Consider the following 11,097-nt stretch of genomic DNA (forward strand, 5'->3'; position numbering starts at 1 on the left):
ATAGCCTCTATGTGTAAAAAATTTAATTTCGTTTTAGTTATTTGTTATATATCATGTATTATGCAAGACTGAGTATTATTTATTGTATCTATAAAACGTAATTTAAACAAATTGCCTATCGATTATGCCTAAATGTTAATATAATAATATCGCAAAACATATTAAAATATAATGCTAGAACACACGATTCAAGCAAATCAAAATTTAAATAACAATTTTTCGTTTTCTTTACTTTTATACTTTCATTATTATTTCAAAGCAGCTGCTGGATAGACCTCATTCACGACTTGCCTCAGAGTAACATAGCTGAGATATTTGAGTTCTGTTTGTTGTCCTTGAAATTGCGAACGTGATGTTGACCCAAGGCACGTGAGTGGTCCCAAGCTGTCTGTGGTCTACCTAGTAAACAGATAATTTGACCAAAAACAATAACTGGCCAAGATAATCAAGATATGAGCATTGGATCAACATGTTTGCACAGCCTAATGCCAGCCAATCAACTTTGCACACAGTACTAGTCAGAAGAGAGCCTTAAGAAAAATTAAATTTGTTATGCGCATTCGATTTTATATTTATTTCTATTAATCAATACAATGTTAAAAAATTGGTTTCAATTGCAGTGGCACCTCTTGATCAAGCACAGTTAGCTCATAAAATGTTGCAGTTACTACAGCTACATATAAGTAGTGAATAAATAAAAGAAATACAGAAAGAAACTAATTACATACATATACGGAAGCTAGAATCTAAAACAAAATGAACTTCATGAATTAATTAAATAATGAAATTAATAAATAAATATTGTCAAGTATGGTAAACAAATATAACGAATCTGAATCGAAATAGTAATGTCTCTTAACTGTTATTTGGCCGACTCGAGGGAACCTGAATCTGAATCGGAATCTGAATCTGAATCTGAATTTGAATGTATAACCATATATTGTTCGCTCACGTGTTGCCATAAATAATTTCATGTCAAATTTGACACTTTTGTTGGAGCTTGTGTGCTTTCCAGCTGGTAATGCTGCAATTTGTATTCAAATGTACGATTTGTTGATGAGTCGACGTGGGACTGCCCGACTGTCCGACTGACAGTCGAACGGACAGGCGGATGAACGTTGTAACACGCCGCATCAAACATAGCAAAACGCAGCGGAGCAACAAACACCAAAACAGGGCCATAAATTATATTATCGTGCATCGTGTATCTGGTTCAGGTCACAGTCATGAGTGACTGCCAGCTACACTTAACTGAACAGAGGAGGGGAGTGGCGATTGGGGGCTCTGAAACCTGGTAATGACATTAACACCAGCAGCAGTTGCAGTCAACGTTGGGCTTGGTGCCGCGGTCGTGTTTTACGTTCTTGCCATGATTTGCTGCAAAGCACAACAAAAATAAGACGTAAGGCAAATTTGCCTTTTTTAAAGTCGACCATTGAATGCTCTAATGAAATAGAAGCTCCAAGGATTCACTTTACAAACCTGTTCGCAGTGAGAAGACACCTCGGCACAGGCTGGATGTATCGATTCGGTATTCCCAAATTGAAAAATCAAATATGGTCTATATTAAAAATGTACATGCATGTAAATGCTTATATAGACCCTTGAGAATCGATTAGAAACTTCGAAACCAGAAAAATATTGATACTAACTTTATTTATACAGTTTTGAAATATTTAGAATAAGATTTGTATTATGATATTTATATCTTCTTCTGAGCTCTTAGAGTATATTCGAACTGTAAATGCATCAGGATTCGCAAAGATAACCGATGTGGCTCTGGATACGTGTACGCACGTTTAAGTATGTGTTATGGGTATGTAAATGTATGTTTGAATGTATGTTATGAGCAGTACAAGTACGTTTTTATGGGGTCTGCACGTGTGTTGGCCTTAATTGACCGAACGGTTTTTATTTTGTTTTTTTTCTTTTTTTTTTTAAATGGAGTTCATTGAACAGGTTGTTTGGTTTCGGCTTTGCAGAGTGACAAGTCATTGGGATCACTCGTTTGTGAAAATAACACGAGCTTATTGTGAGCATGCAATTAGCTAATATTATTGACATATATAGTATCTGTTAACTGACAATTAAAGTTATATGTTATGCTTTATATAGTACATTGTGAAAGCAAAAAGTAAATGAATAATTCGACAGCTCGAGCAGTTTTACAGCTAATCCGTCACCTCGTTATCCAGATTCTGGGCAACATTACTTTTCTTTTGGTATCAGTCGGGCTGGGGACACCAATACGAAAACCTCCAACTTTAACTTTACCAAGTACCCCACCAGGGTCATCTCTATTTACGTCATGATCATACTCAATTAAACGACTTTCCGCGCCTGGTTCAAAGTATCTTTCTGCATAAGGTATTGCATTTGCTCCTGCGTATTTACGTCGAACTGAACCTCCAATTGCATCTGCGTTAGCATCAGCTAAATAAGAACTACCAACAACTTGTTTACCCCCAGATTTATCAACGTTATCAGCAGCATCTGGGAAAATATAATAATAGACTTCTCTGTAGAACCTAAATTCCCAATTTTTTTTTCTATTACCTCTGTCGTATATTTGGCGAACTTACCTCCATCTATAGCTACGTTCCTGCCATTATAGGTATCAATAGGTAAGTGGACACCAACTGCGTCAACTTCATTGGCGAATTCGTCCACGTGAAAATCTCTAGCAGCACCTCTAACTTTATCTTTATCAGCATATTTTATAGGATATTTTTTGTCTTGTATTCTGGGCTCATCTAATGCAAAGTCTATGTCACTTAAGTGATCTGCTTTGTCCTCTTTAAATCTGTCATTGCTAACATATTCATCTCTACCAGCAAGTTCATCTGCATGTTGCCAATTGCTATCAGCAGCATTTCCTGCACCCCGATTAACATATACAACCGAGTCTCTACCTCGCTCTTCTAAATAGCTTCCTCTACTATAGCTTTGGCCTAGCCCACTAATTATCTCCTTTTGTTTGTCTTTGTATTCTTTAACGAAATCCCTGTCCCTGTTTCGAGCAAACCATTGCTCTTGTTCTAGACTACGTGTTAAGCCGCTGTTTTTACTATTACTTGTAAAGCCTGAAAATATAATAATGTCTAAAGTTGGTCCGCTTGTAGTTTCTTTATCACTATTTTTTTTTTTCGCCTTTGTAGATTTTCTTTGCGTCTTTGTAGTAGTATCAGTAGTAGTAGTATCAGTAGTAGTATCAGTAGTAGTAGTAGTAGTTGTAGTTGTAGTAGTAGTTGTAGTAGTAGTAGTAGTTGTAGTAGTAGTAGTAGTAGTAGTAGGAGTAGTAGTAGTAGTAGTAGTAGTAGGAGTAGTAGTAGTAGTAGTAGTAGTAGTAGTAGTAGGAGTAGTAGTAGTAGTAGTAGTAGTAGGAGTTGTAGTAGTAGTAGTAGTAGTAGTAGTTGTAGTAGTAGTAGTAGTAGTAGTAGTAGTAGTAGTAGTAGTAGTAGTAGTAGTAGTAGTAGTAGTAGTAGTAGTAGTAGTAGTAGTAGTAGTAGTAGTAGTAGTAGTAGTAGTAGTAGTAGTAGTAGTAGTAGTAGTAGTAGTAGTAGGAGTAGTAGTAGTAGTAGTAGTAGTAGGAGTAGTAGTAGTAGTAGTAGGAGTAGTAGTAGTAGTAGTAGTAGGAGTAGTAGTAGTAGTAGTAGTAGTCGGAGTAGTAGTAGTAGTAGTAGTAGTAGCAGTAGGAGTAGTAGTAGTAGTAGTAGTAGGAGTCGTAGTAGTAGTAGTAGTAGTAGGAGTCGTAGTAGTAGTAGTAGTAGTAGTAGTAGTAGTAGTAGTAGTAGGAGTAGTAGTAGTTGTAGTAGGAGTAGTAGTAGTAGTAATAGTAGTAGTAGTAGTAGTAGTGGGAGTAGTAGTAGTAGTAGTAGTAGTAGGAGTAGTAGTAGTAGTAGTAGTAGCAGTAGTAGTAGTAGGAGTAGTAGTAGTGGGAGTAGTAGTAGTAGTAGTAGTAGGAGTAGTAGTAGTAGTAGTAGCAGTAGTAGTAGTAGGAGTAGTAGTAGTAGTAGTAGTAGTAGTAGTAGGAGTAGTAGTAGGAGTAGTAGTAGTAGTAGTAGTAGCAGTAGTAGTAGTAGGAGTAGTAGTAGTAGTAGTAGTAGTAGTAGTAGGAGTAGTAGTAGGAGTAGTAGTAGTAGTAGTAGTAGTAGTAGGAGTAGTAGTAGTAGGAGTAGTAGTAGTAGTAGTAGTAGTAGGAGTAGTAGTAGTAGTAGTAGGAGTAGTAGTAGTAGGAGTAGTAGTAGTAGTAGTAGTGGGAGTAGTAGTAGTAGTAGTAGGAGTAGCAGTAGTAGTAGTAGGAGTAGTAGTAGTAGCAGTAGTGGGAGTAGTAGTAGTAGTAGTGGGAGTAGTAGTAGTAGTAGTAGGAGTAGTAGTAGGAGTATTAGTCGGATTTGCTTGCCCAGCTGGCTGTCCAATAGTGGTCATATCTTTATCTGGCATAGTCGAAACTATAATCCAACTATTGGGCGTGAAAGGCTTCACTAAGATTTGCCAATAGAAAGTTAACCAATATATAATGAGAAAGTCATGAAATAGAATTAACGATCCCAGGAAGGCGTCATTTAGCCTCATCTCGGCGAATCGACCGCCAGTGATGGTTTGAGTGTGGTACATAACAAACTGAAAAATGTGCGTCATGCGTAGGGCTATATAATAAAGTAAGTTAAATAATAATATTTAGCGACTTACGAACAATATGATCACGCTAATAGAGATTTCGAAGGTTAGATATGAGTAGTGTCCAAGCACGGGTACAACGAAATGCACCATCAAAAAGAATATTCCAGCTGCCAGAAAAACAAAAGCCATAATGAAAACTACGGCTACATCTAAGGTGAGGTCAGCCTGAAGGATATATATGACATGAATCAAATAGACTTAAGTGAAGAAAAAATACACAATTTCACCCACGCTTCTGGGAAGAATCGAAGCTATTACAATAACAATCCAGAGAAGGAAAAAAGTAAGCAAATAGAATACCATCAACTCCAACCAGAAAGAGCGAGCGGCAAATGCAAACACCGCAACAATTTGAAGCTCAACCTTAAATACATATAAGGATATTATGGGATTGGCAATGACAGCTTCTAATCGTTACTCACAATTACTAAGCAGATAGCAATGTTGACTAGACTTATGAATCGCAGCCTCTCAACGAATATAAATAAACCAAAAATGAAACTTGCCACAACAAATGCAAGAAGACTGATATAAAACTTCTCAACAAATGTATCCTTCGCTCCTTCTCTGCATGAAAAAAAAAAACAATATAAATCAGTTAGGTTTTTAGAAGCGTGTAAAAATATCGTACTTACATGAAGACCACCATTGCCCACTGTATAAGAGCCAATGCCAGCCACATGAACAGCATGGCGTAAACTTTGAAGGAAAACGCTTGTCGGGCTCTCTTATAGTACAAATAATTCTGGTATGTGGCACTCATGGCTCCATTTATTGGAGAATTTTACGGCTTACTATCTTTGTTTGGACTTACATATACCAAAAATTTTGTGCAAAAATCACAAGTATGGAATCAACAACTATATTTGGAAAGCAAAACAATAACTAACATAAAATCTTCATTGTGTATATATCTGACTGAAATCGAACTTAGACTATGACCAAAAAAAAAATAATCCAAGCAAAGATTGCTTAGACTGTAGTTAACAGGCAGAGCATTTATTTAAATAGATCTTGCTATAAAGTTAATTTAAAAAAAACGATGTCTTGAGGTTTTCATTATTTTTTATTTTCTTTCTCACATTAATAGTATTCCTCATATGTTAAAATTATCATTAGCTGTGGATGTTGTTTGTGTAATACTAAGCCATGTGATTTTCGTCCTTTTAATTGGCCATACTTTTATCTGGTTCAAGGACGTATTCTTGAGCTGATTGATCTGGATCTTTTAATGGAATATCTTTTTCATTGGCGTCGGGTTCAAAAAAATAAGGCCACTTGTCTTTGGAGGGATTCGGGTCCGTACTCATGTCATCCTTCATAAAGTCGAGGGTTATCGGTATCTCAGTTGTTTCGTCATTTGACTTTATTTTATGTCGAAACTTTCTATGTCGCATATTGAAGAAGTCATCTATAAATATCGAAAAGATCTATTTGAAATATGCTTAAAAATATTTCAGAATCCAATTAGCTTACTCAATTTAAAGGCATCCATGTCATACACTGGATTAAACTTAGCTTGAGCTGCATGAGCGATTGTTGTTGATGTTGTCGTTATCATTAGATCATCCCAATAAGGAGGCCCCATTAGAGTGCCAAAAAATTGCCAATAAAGTGTTAGCCAGTATATGATCAGAAAATCATGGAATAAGATCAGAGATCCAAGACAATAATCATGCAGTCGCATCTCCGCGAATCGGCTGCCGTTAATTGTTTGTGCATGATACATAACAAACTGTAAGATCTTAGGATATAACTCATGCAGACATTAATTAATTCGCGCAACTTACAAACATCATGGTTATTGTAATGGGTATCTGAAATAGGATATAGGCATATGGTAGTATGGCAGGCTCTATGAAGTGCAGCATCAGGAAGTAGACAGCGATCAACAAAAAGAGAAAAGCCACAATAAATAGCAGAGCGACATGAAGGGTTAAATCCAGCTGAAGGAAAAACATTAGGTGGTCTTTGAATATTGAGCTATGACGGTAGGTACTTACCTTTTGGGGCAAAAAGATACCGATTATGACAAAGATAACTATGAGCACGACGCAAACAAAGAAAAATATGATCACTGGCACCCACTTAGTACGTGCGATCAGCGTGAATGAGCCAATGATTTGCAGTTCTACCTACATAAAAGGAAGATTACGTAAAAATAAAATTCACGTACTTTAAACTAAACACTTACAATCAGAATACTTAGTATGATGGCGGCTGCCGCTTTCCAACGTATTTTCTCCACAAACAAAAACACAGCAAAGAGTAGAATGGCAAGCAGAAACGCTACAATGCTGATATAATATTTATCAAGGAACATGTCCCTCATACTTTCGCTACGATGAGGCAATCAGTCATTTTTCAAATCTCTAGTGTTCGTTTGACTTACATCAGAGTGACCATCAGCCATTGTCCAAGAGCCAGTATCAGCCATAACACCAGCAGCAGATATACTATAAGTGAAAACTTTCGACGAGCTTTCCTATATGCATCGTAGGCAGGATCCCTGTGATTCATGGCTTTTGTGTCACCTAACCGGATCTTCTACATTCACTTCAACATCAATGCCATTCGCTAATTGTGTAATCGGAATAAATGAAACTTAACAATAATGATGTGTCTAATGTGTAGAGAAACAATAGAATCTTTTTTTTTCAATTATTTTAAAGTTTTTGAGAGTCACAGCAAACTTGATTTTGCAGCATATTGATCTACTTCAACTGTTTTATCATTAAATGCGCAGACGTCTTTTCTTTGCAGCTGCTGATGTCAGCTAAACTAGTCTCACAAGACAGCTCGGAGGCTTGCATAGACTATTTTTTGTATGTAGTGCAACTGAGGTATATACAGGAAGAGGCAGCGAGAGAGGAGACAGGGAAGCAGCTAACATATAGAGTCAACAAAAATTAACAGCATATGCAAAACAGCAACGACATAAGCAAACAACAGAAAGAAAAAAACAACAGCAATGCAGCAAACTGATTTACGCTTGTTTGGCAAATTTGAGTACGTAATGTGACTAGCGTAAAAGGCACAAAACACGGCGAACTGTCAACGCCAAGTGTTAAAAATGTCAAATAAATAATGCTAGAGCAGCAGCAGCAACAACAACTACATCAGTAACAACAGCAATGACAAACAAGTACACTAATGAGCTGCCTGATAAATGCAATGCAAACTTAAAACTTGAACCTCGCACGCAGCTCTCGATCTGTTAGAGCAAAAGTTTTCCACGAAGCGTATGCAAACAGCCAAAGCAGCCAACATCAACAGCAGCAACTCACCCACCCCCGCCCCTGTTGCCCATGGAAAGCCAATTTGCATACAAAACCGAGCCCAACCGAACCGAAGCCAAGTCGCTAAGCTAATGCCAGTCACAAGCCACGCCGTCACACGGGACGTATGCGCAACGCACGCACAGGTGAGCCGATAGGGGTGTAGCTGCCAGTGGGGGAGACAGACCAGGGCATACCCGCAGTCAACAAAAAGAATCATTTAGCGACACATTTGGCATATCAAAATTGGCTGCCCGAAATGTTCATGCGGCATTCAAAATCAGCTGCCGTGTGCGTCGTTTATTAGCTCCCAAAACTGACAACGAACGTCAGACGCCAGACGCCAGACAACTGACGATACAACGACTAGGCACTATATACCACATGCATATACTTATATATAGCGGCTACTATATAGTCAGTCTCACAAGTTCAGTTTCCATCTCGCCGTCTTTAGCTGACTTGCATGCAAAATTAATTACGAGCAAAATTTGTTTACGATGCTGACGTTGACGTAGACGCTGTTGCTTTCGCTGTCGCTGTCGCCGTCGCCGTCGCTGTCTCTGTCGCTGTAGCTGTCGCTTCTTCTGCTGAGCTTCCACCACGCGCGCTGCTCCAGCTATAAAAGTTTTACGTTTTAGCCCTAACCGAATTTAGAGCCATGCCCACTACAGAACCTCTGGCCAGTCCGTTTAGATACATTCTCATGGCCATTTGCGGCGAATGCCATAAAACTTGAAGTACCGCTGACATTTTTGGTGCTGCATTGCAGTGCAGACGACTCGTTGCGGTTTTTGCTGCACTTTTTACGAGCACTACATTTTGTGGGCCTCTGGAACACTGGCTGCTAGACGACACCGAATACAACAATCACAGTCACCCAGTCGAAAGTGCGAAATGAAATTTTAATCAGCCTCTGTTCGTGTTTATGATTTGGTTATAAAAATTTAAACTATTTCGCTGCCGATATTTCATAAGTAAAACGATGCAATTTATACTATGTTTGCAGAGTTATGGGCGATTTGCTGGTGCAACAAAATGCTAGTAGTGTAAAGAAAAAGAAAACTAAATTTTTAAACATTTTGTACACGAAGTGCCAATCCAGGTTTCTACTGTTTCCGATAACTGCATAGCAGCTGATAAAGTGATGGGTAACATTAAAATATTTAATGAGAAATTCGCAGTATTGAAATGAGTCTAGGTAATAGTTCAAATATAATATTAATATATAATATAAATATATAATTTAAATATATAAATATTTAGCTATAATTTAAAACTAAAAATTTTGTATCATCTCAAAATATTTTGGGTTTTTTCATTTTGCTCTTATTTGTTCCCATTCATATACTAAAGACATAAACTACTATTAAACTATTACTATTTTATGATCAACTATCTGAATTTACTTAACTTGTTTCCTTAAAATCTTGACCAAGAAAGATTAGACTCAGAGACGTGATATCGCTCAGTTAACACATGCAGATAACACCAAGAGACTACAAAGACGTGGCGTAGGTCAGGGTCGAATTGTAGCTAAACAAACAAAGATCTGTCTCGCTTTAGAGTTCAAAACAAAAGAACAACGCATGCCAACTAGTTGTTTAAGCAAGACAAATGCAAATATGTATTGAGGCCACACCGAAGATGTGTGGGGATGGAGGTGGACAGCAGCAAGTGCTACGATAAGGACCACACCGAGCATTTGATAAGGCGGAGACTGTGCCAAGAGCGTAGTCGGCGAGAAGAGCAGATAAAATGCTCATGGGCAAGTTCAAAGAGCCGACAAGGCAAGCGTCGTCACAGCATCAAACAAAGTGAGCAACAAATTAGAGGAGACAACTACCAAGAAATTCTATTGAATGAGTCTGGATGCGTTGTGGATGCCGTCGACGCTTGCGTCATCAAATTTGTAGCTGGTTATCAGCAGCAGGCGCTGACGACGGCGGCTGATAAGACCGAGTGAACTACAAAGAGCTAAAGCTGTAGCCAGCACATTCCGTAGCCCCGTGTGAGTCATCTGCCCCGACTGGAACGTGACCTAGCACTTTGGTCACTTTCCATAATCGCTTAGTTTTTACTTTTTCCTGCAGCGCATTTTCATTTTGTGTCCTTATCAATTTTACGACTTCCTTTGGCTTCGTCGGACAACTCGGACCACCGGCTCGTTGCAATTAGCCTGATTTTCGAATGCTGGGACCGTAGCCCGTGACTCGCTTTGGTATCTATATCTCAGTTAATTGATATTTATTGCTGCAACACGTTTTAAGAACTTTTCTTTTGAAATTTTTCGAAGCTACATTTCGTGTTTCTCAATCTTTTTTTATTGGCCATGGGAATTATGGAAGATTGTTTGACCTGAAATTTTATGGCTATATAGACCATTAGAAATTTCAATGAAACTCAATGACTCAGACTCCGATTTTAGACTTACGAAATTCATAGCTAGGATTCTATTTTATTTGAATTTACCTATTTAAAAAATCAATATTTCAACTTGAAATATTTCTAAAGATAACAAGGTCATAAAAATGCAACTGCAGGAAGCATAAGGAATACCTAGTGTCTCTCCATTTCAGTACTCGTACTCGTCAGCTGTCCAGAGCTCGAAGTCATTGGCTATCATATTTCTGAACACATTCATGCTGAAATAACCATGAGGAAGCAGTTTTTTCTGCTTCTTTTTTTGTAACTTAGAAGCACTTAAGAGGCTTCCCTCGAAAGGAAAATAAAAACATGCTCAGGATGTATCGAAAATTAACAATCGATGTTGGCTTGATTTATGAATGAGTTTGTTGTCAGGATATTTTCCACGGCATGATGCGCCACTTTGATGGGAGCCCTGCAGGAGTATTATGAATTGATGTACGTATGTCGTAGGACTACTTAAAAGTAAATAAATAATACAGGAAATTACATTCTTGTTTGCCAAGGCAATGTGTTGGCATGACTCGTCCAAAAAACTCTGAGATATGATATGCCACGGACAGGCTACTGTTGGGTAAATAGAGACGAAAAGGTAAGCAAACCTTAACGTGATAATGAATTATGGAGCTGAAAGGCTATTTATATCAGTGAAAGTGAACAGAAATATATGTAAATACATCTGATGTTAAATAGGAGGCAGACAACTTCT

The 11,097-nt window shown here is 37.9% G+C and overlaps 2 protein-coding genes and 1 long non-coding RNA gene across 3 annotated transcripts; 1 reads left to right on the plus strand and 2 right to left on the minus strand.

Annotated features, from left to right (window-relative positions):
• Positions 1-4,770: 4,770 nt before the first annotated feature.
• On the minus strand, positions 4,771-5,613 carry LOC111597320. The gene is made up of 5 exons (XM_023311951.1): positions 5,319-5,613; positions 5,106-5,250; positions 4,984-5,046; positions 4,915-4,918; positions 4,771-4,848 (listed from the first exon to the last, which is right to left on the minus strand). Exons 1-5 carry the CDS (start codon positions 5,444-5,446, stop codon positions 4,844-4,846), a joined length of 345 nt encoding a protein of 114 aa, XP_023167719.1. The 5' UTR covers positions 5,447-5,613; the 3' UTR covers positions 4,771-4,843.
• A 121-nt stretch (positions 5,614-5,734) lies between these two features.
• Positions 5,735-7,317, minus strand: LOC111597300. Its single transcript, XM_023311923.2, has 6 exons — positions 7,076-7,317; positions 6,878-7,022; positions 6,687-6,818; positions 6,474-6,629; positions 6,160-6,418; positions 5,735-6,094 (listed from the first exon to the last, which is right to left on the minus strand). The coding sequence occupies exons 1-6, from the start codon at positions 7,201-7,203 to the stop codon at positions 5,850-5,852; spliced, it is 1,065 nt and encodes a 354-aa protein (XP_023167691.1). The 5' UTR covers positions 7,204-7,317; the 3' UTR covers positions 5,735-5,849.
• Positions 7,318-7,457: 140 nt separating this feature from the next.
• On the plus strand, positions 7,458-10,185 carry LOC111597275. The gene is made up of 4 exons (XR_002751305.2): positions 7,458-8,107; positions 8,971-9,162; positions 9,528-9,972; positions 10,055-10,185. It is a non-coding gene; the product is annotated as an uncharacterized LOC111597275 (long non-coding RNA).
• The last annotated feature ends 912 nt before the right edge of the window (positions 10,186-11,097 follow it).

The sequence above is a fragment of the Drosophila hydei genome, unplaced genomic scaffold (assembly GCF_003285905.1).
Source record: "Drosophila hydei strain 15085-1641.00,03,60 unplaced genomic scaffold, DhydRS2 tig00000001-arrow-pilon, whole genome shotgun sequence".
Taxonomy (NCBI): domain Eukaryota; kingdom Metazoa; phylum Arthropoda; class Insecta; order Diptera; family Drosophilidae; genus Drosophila; species Drosophila hydei.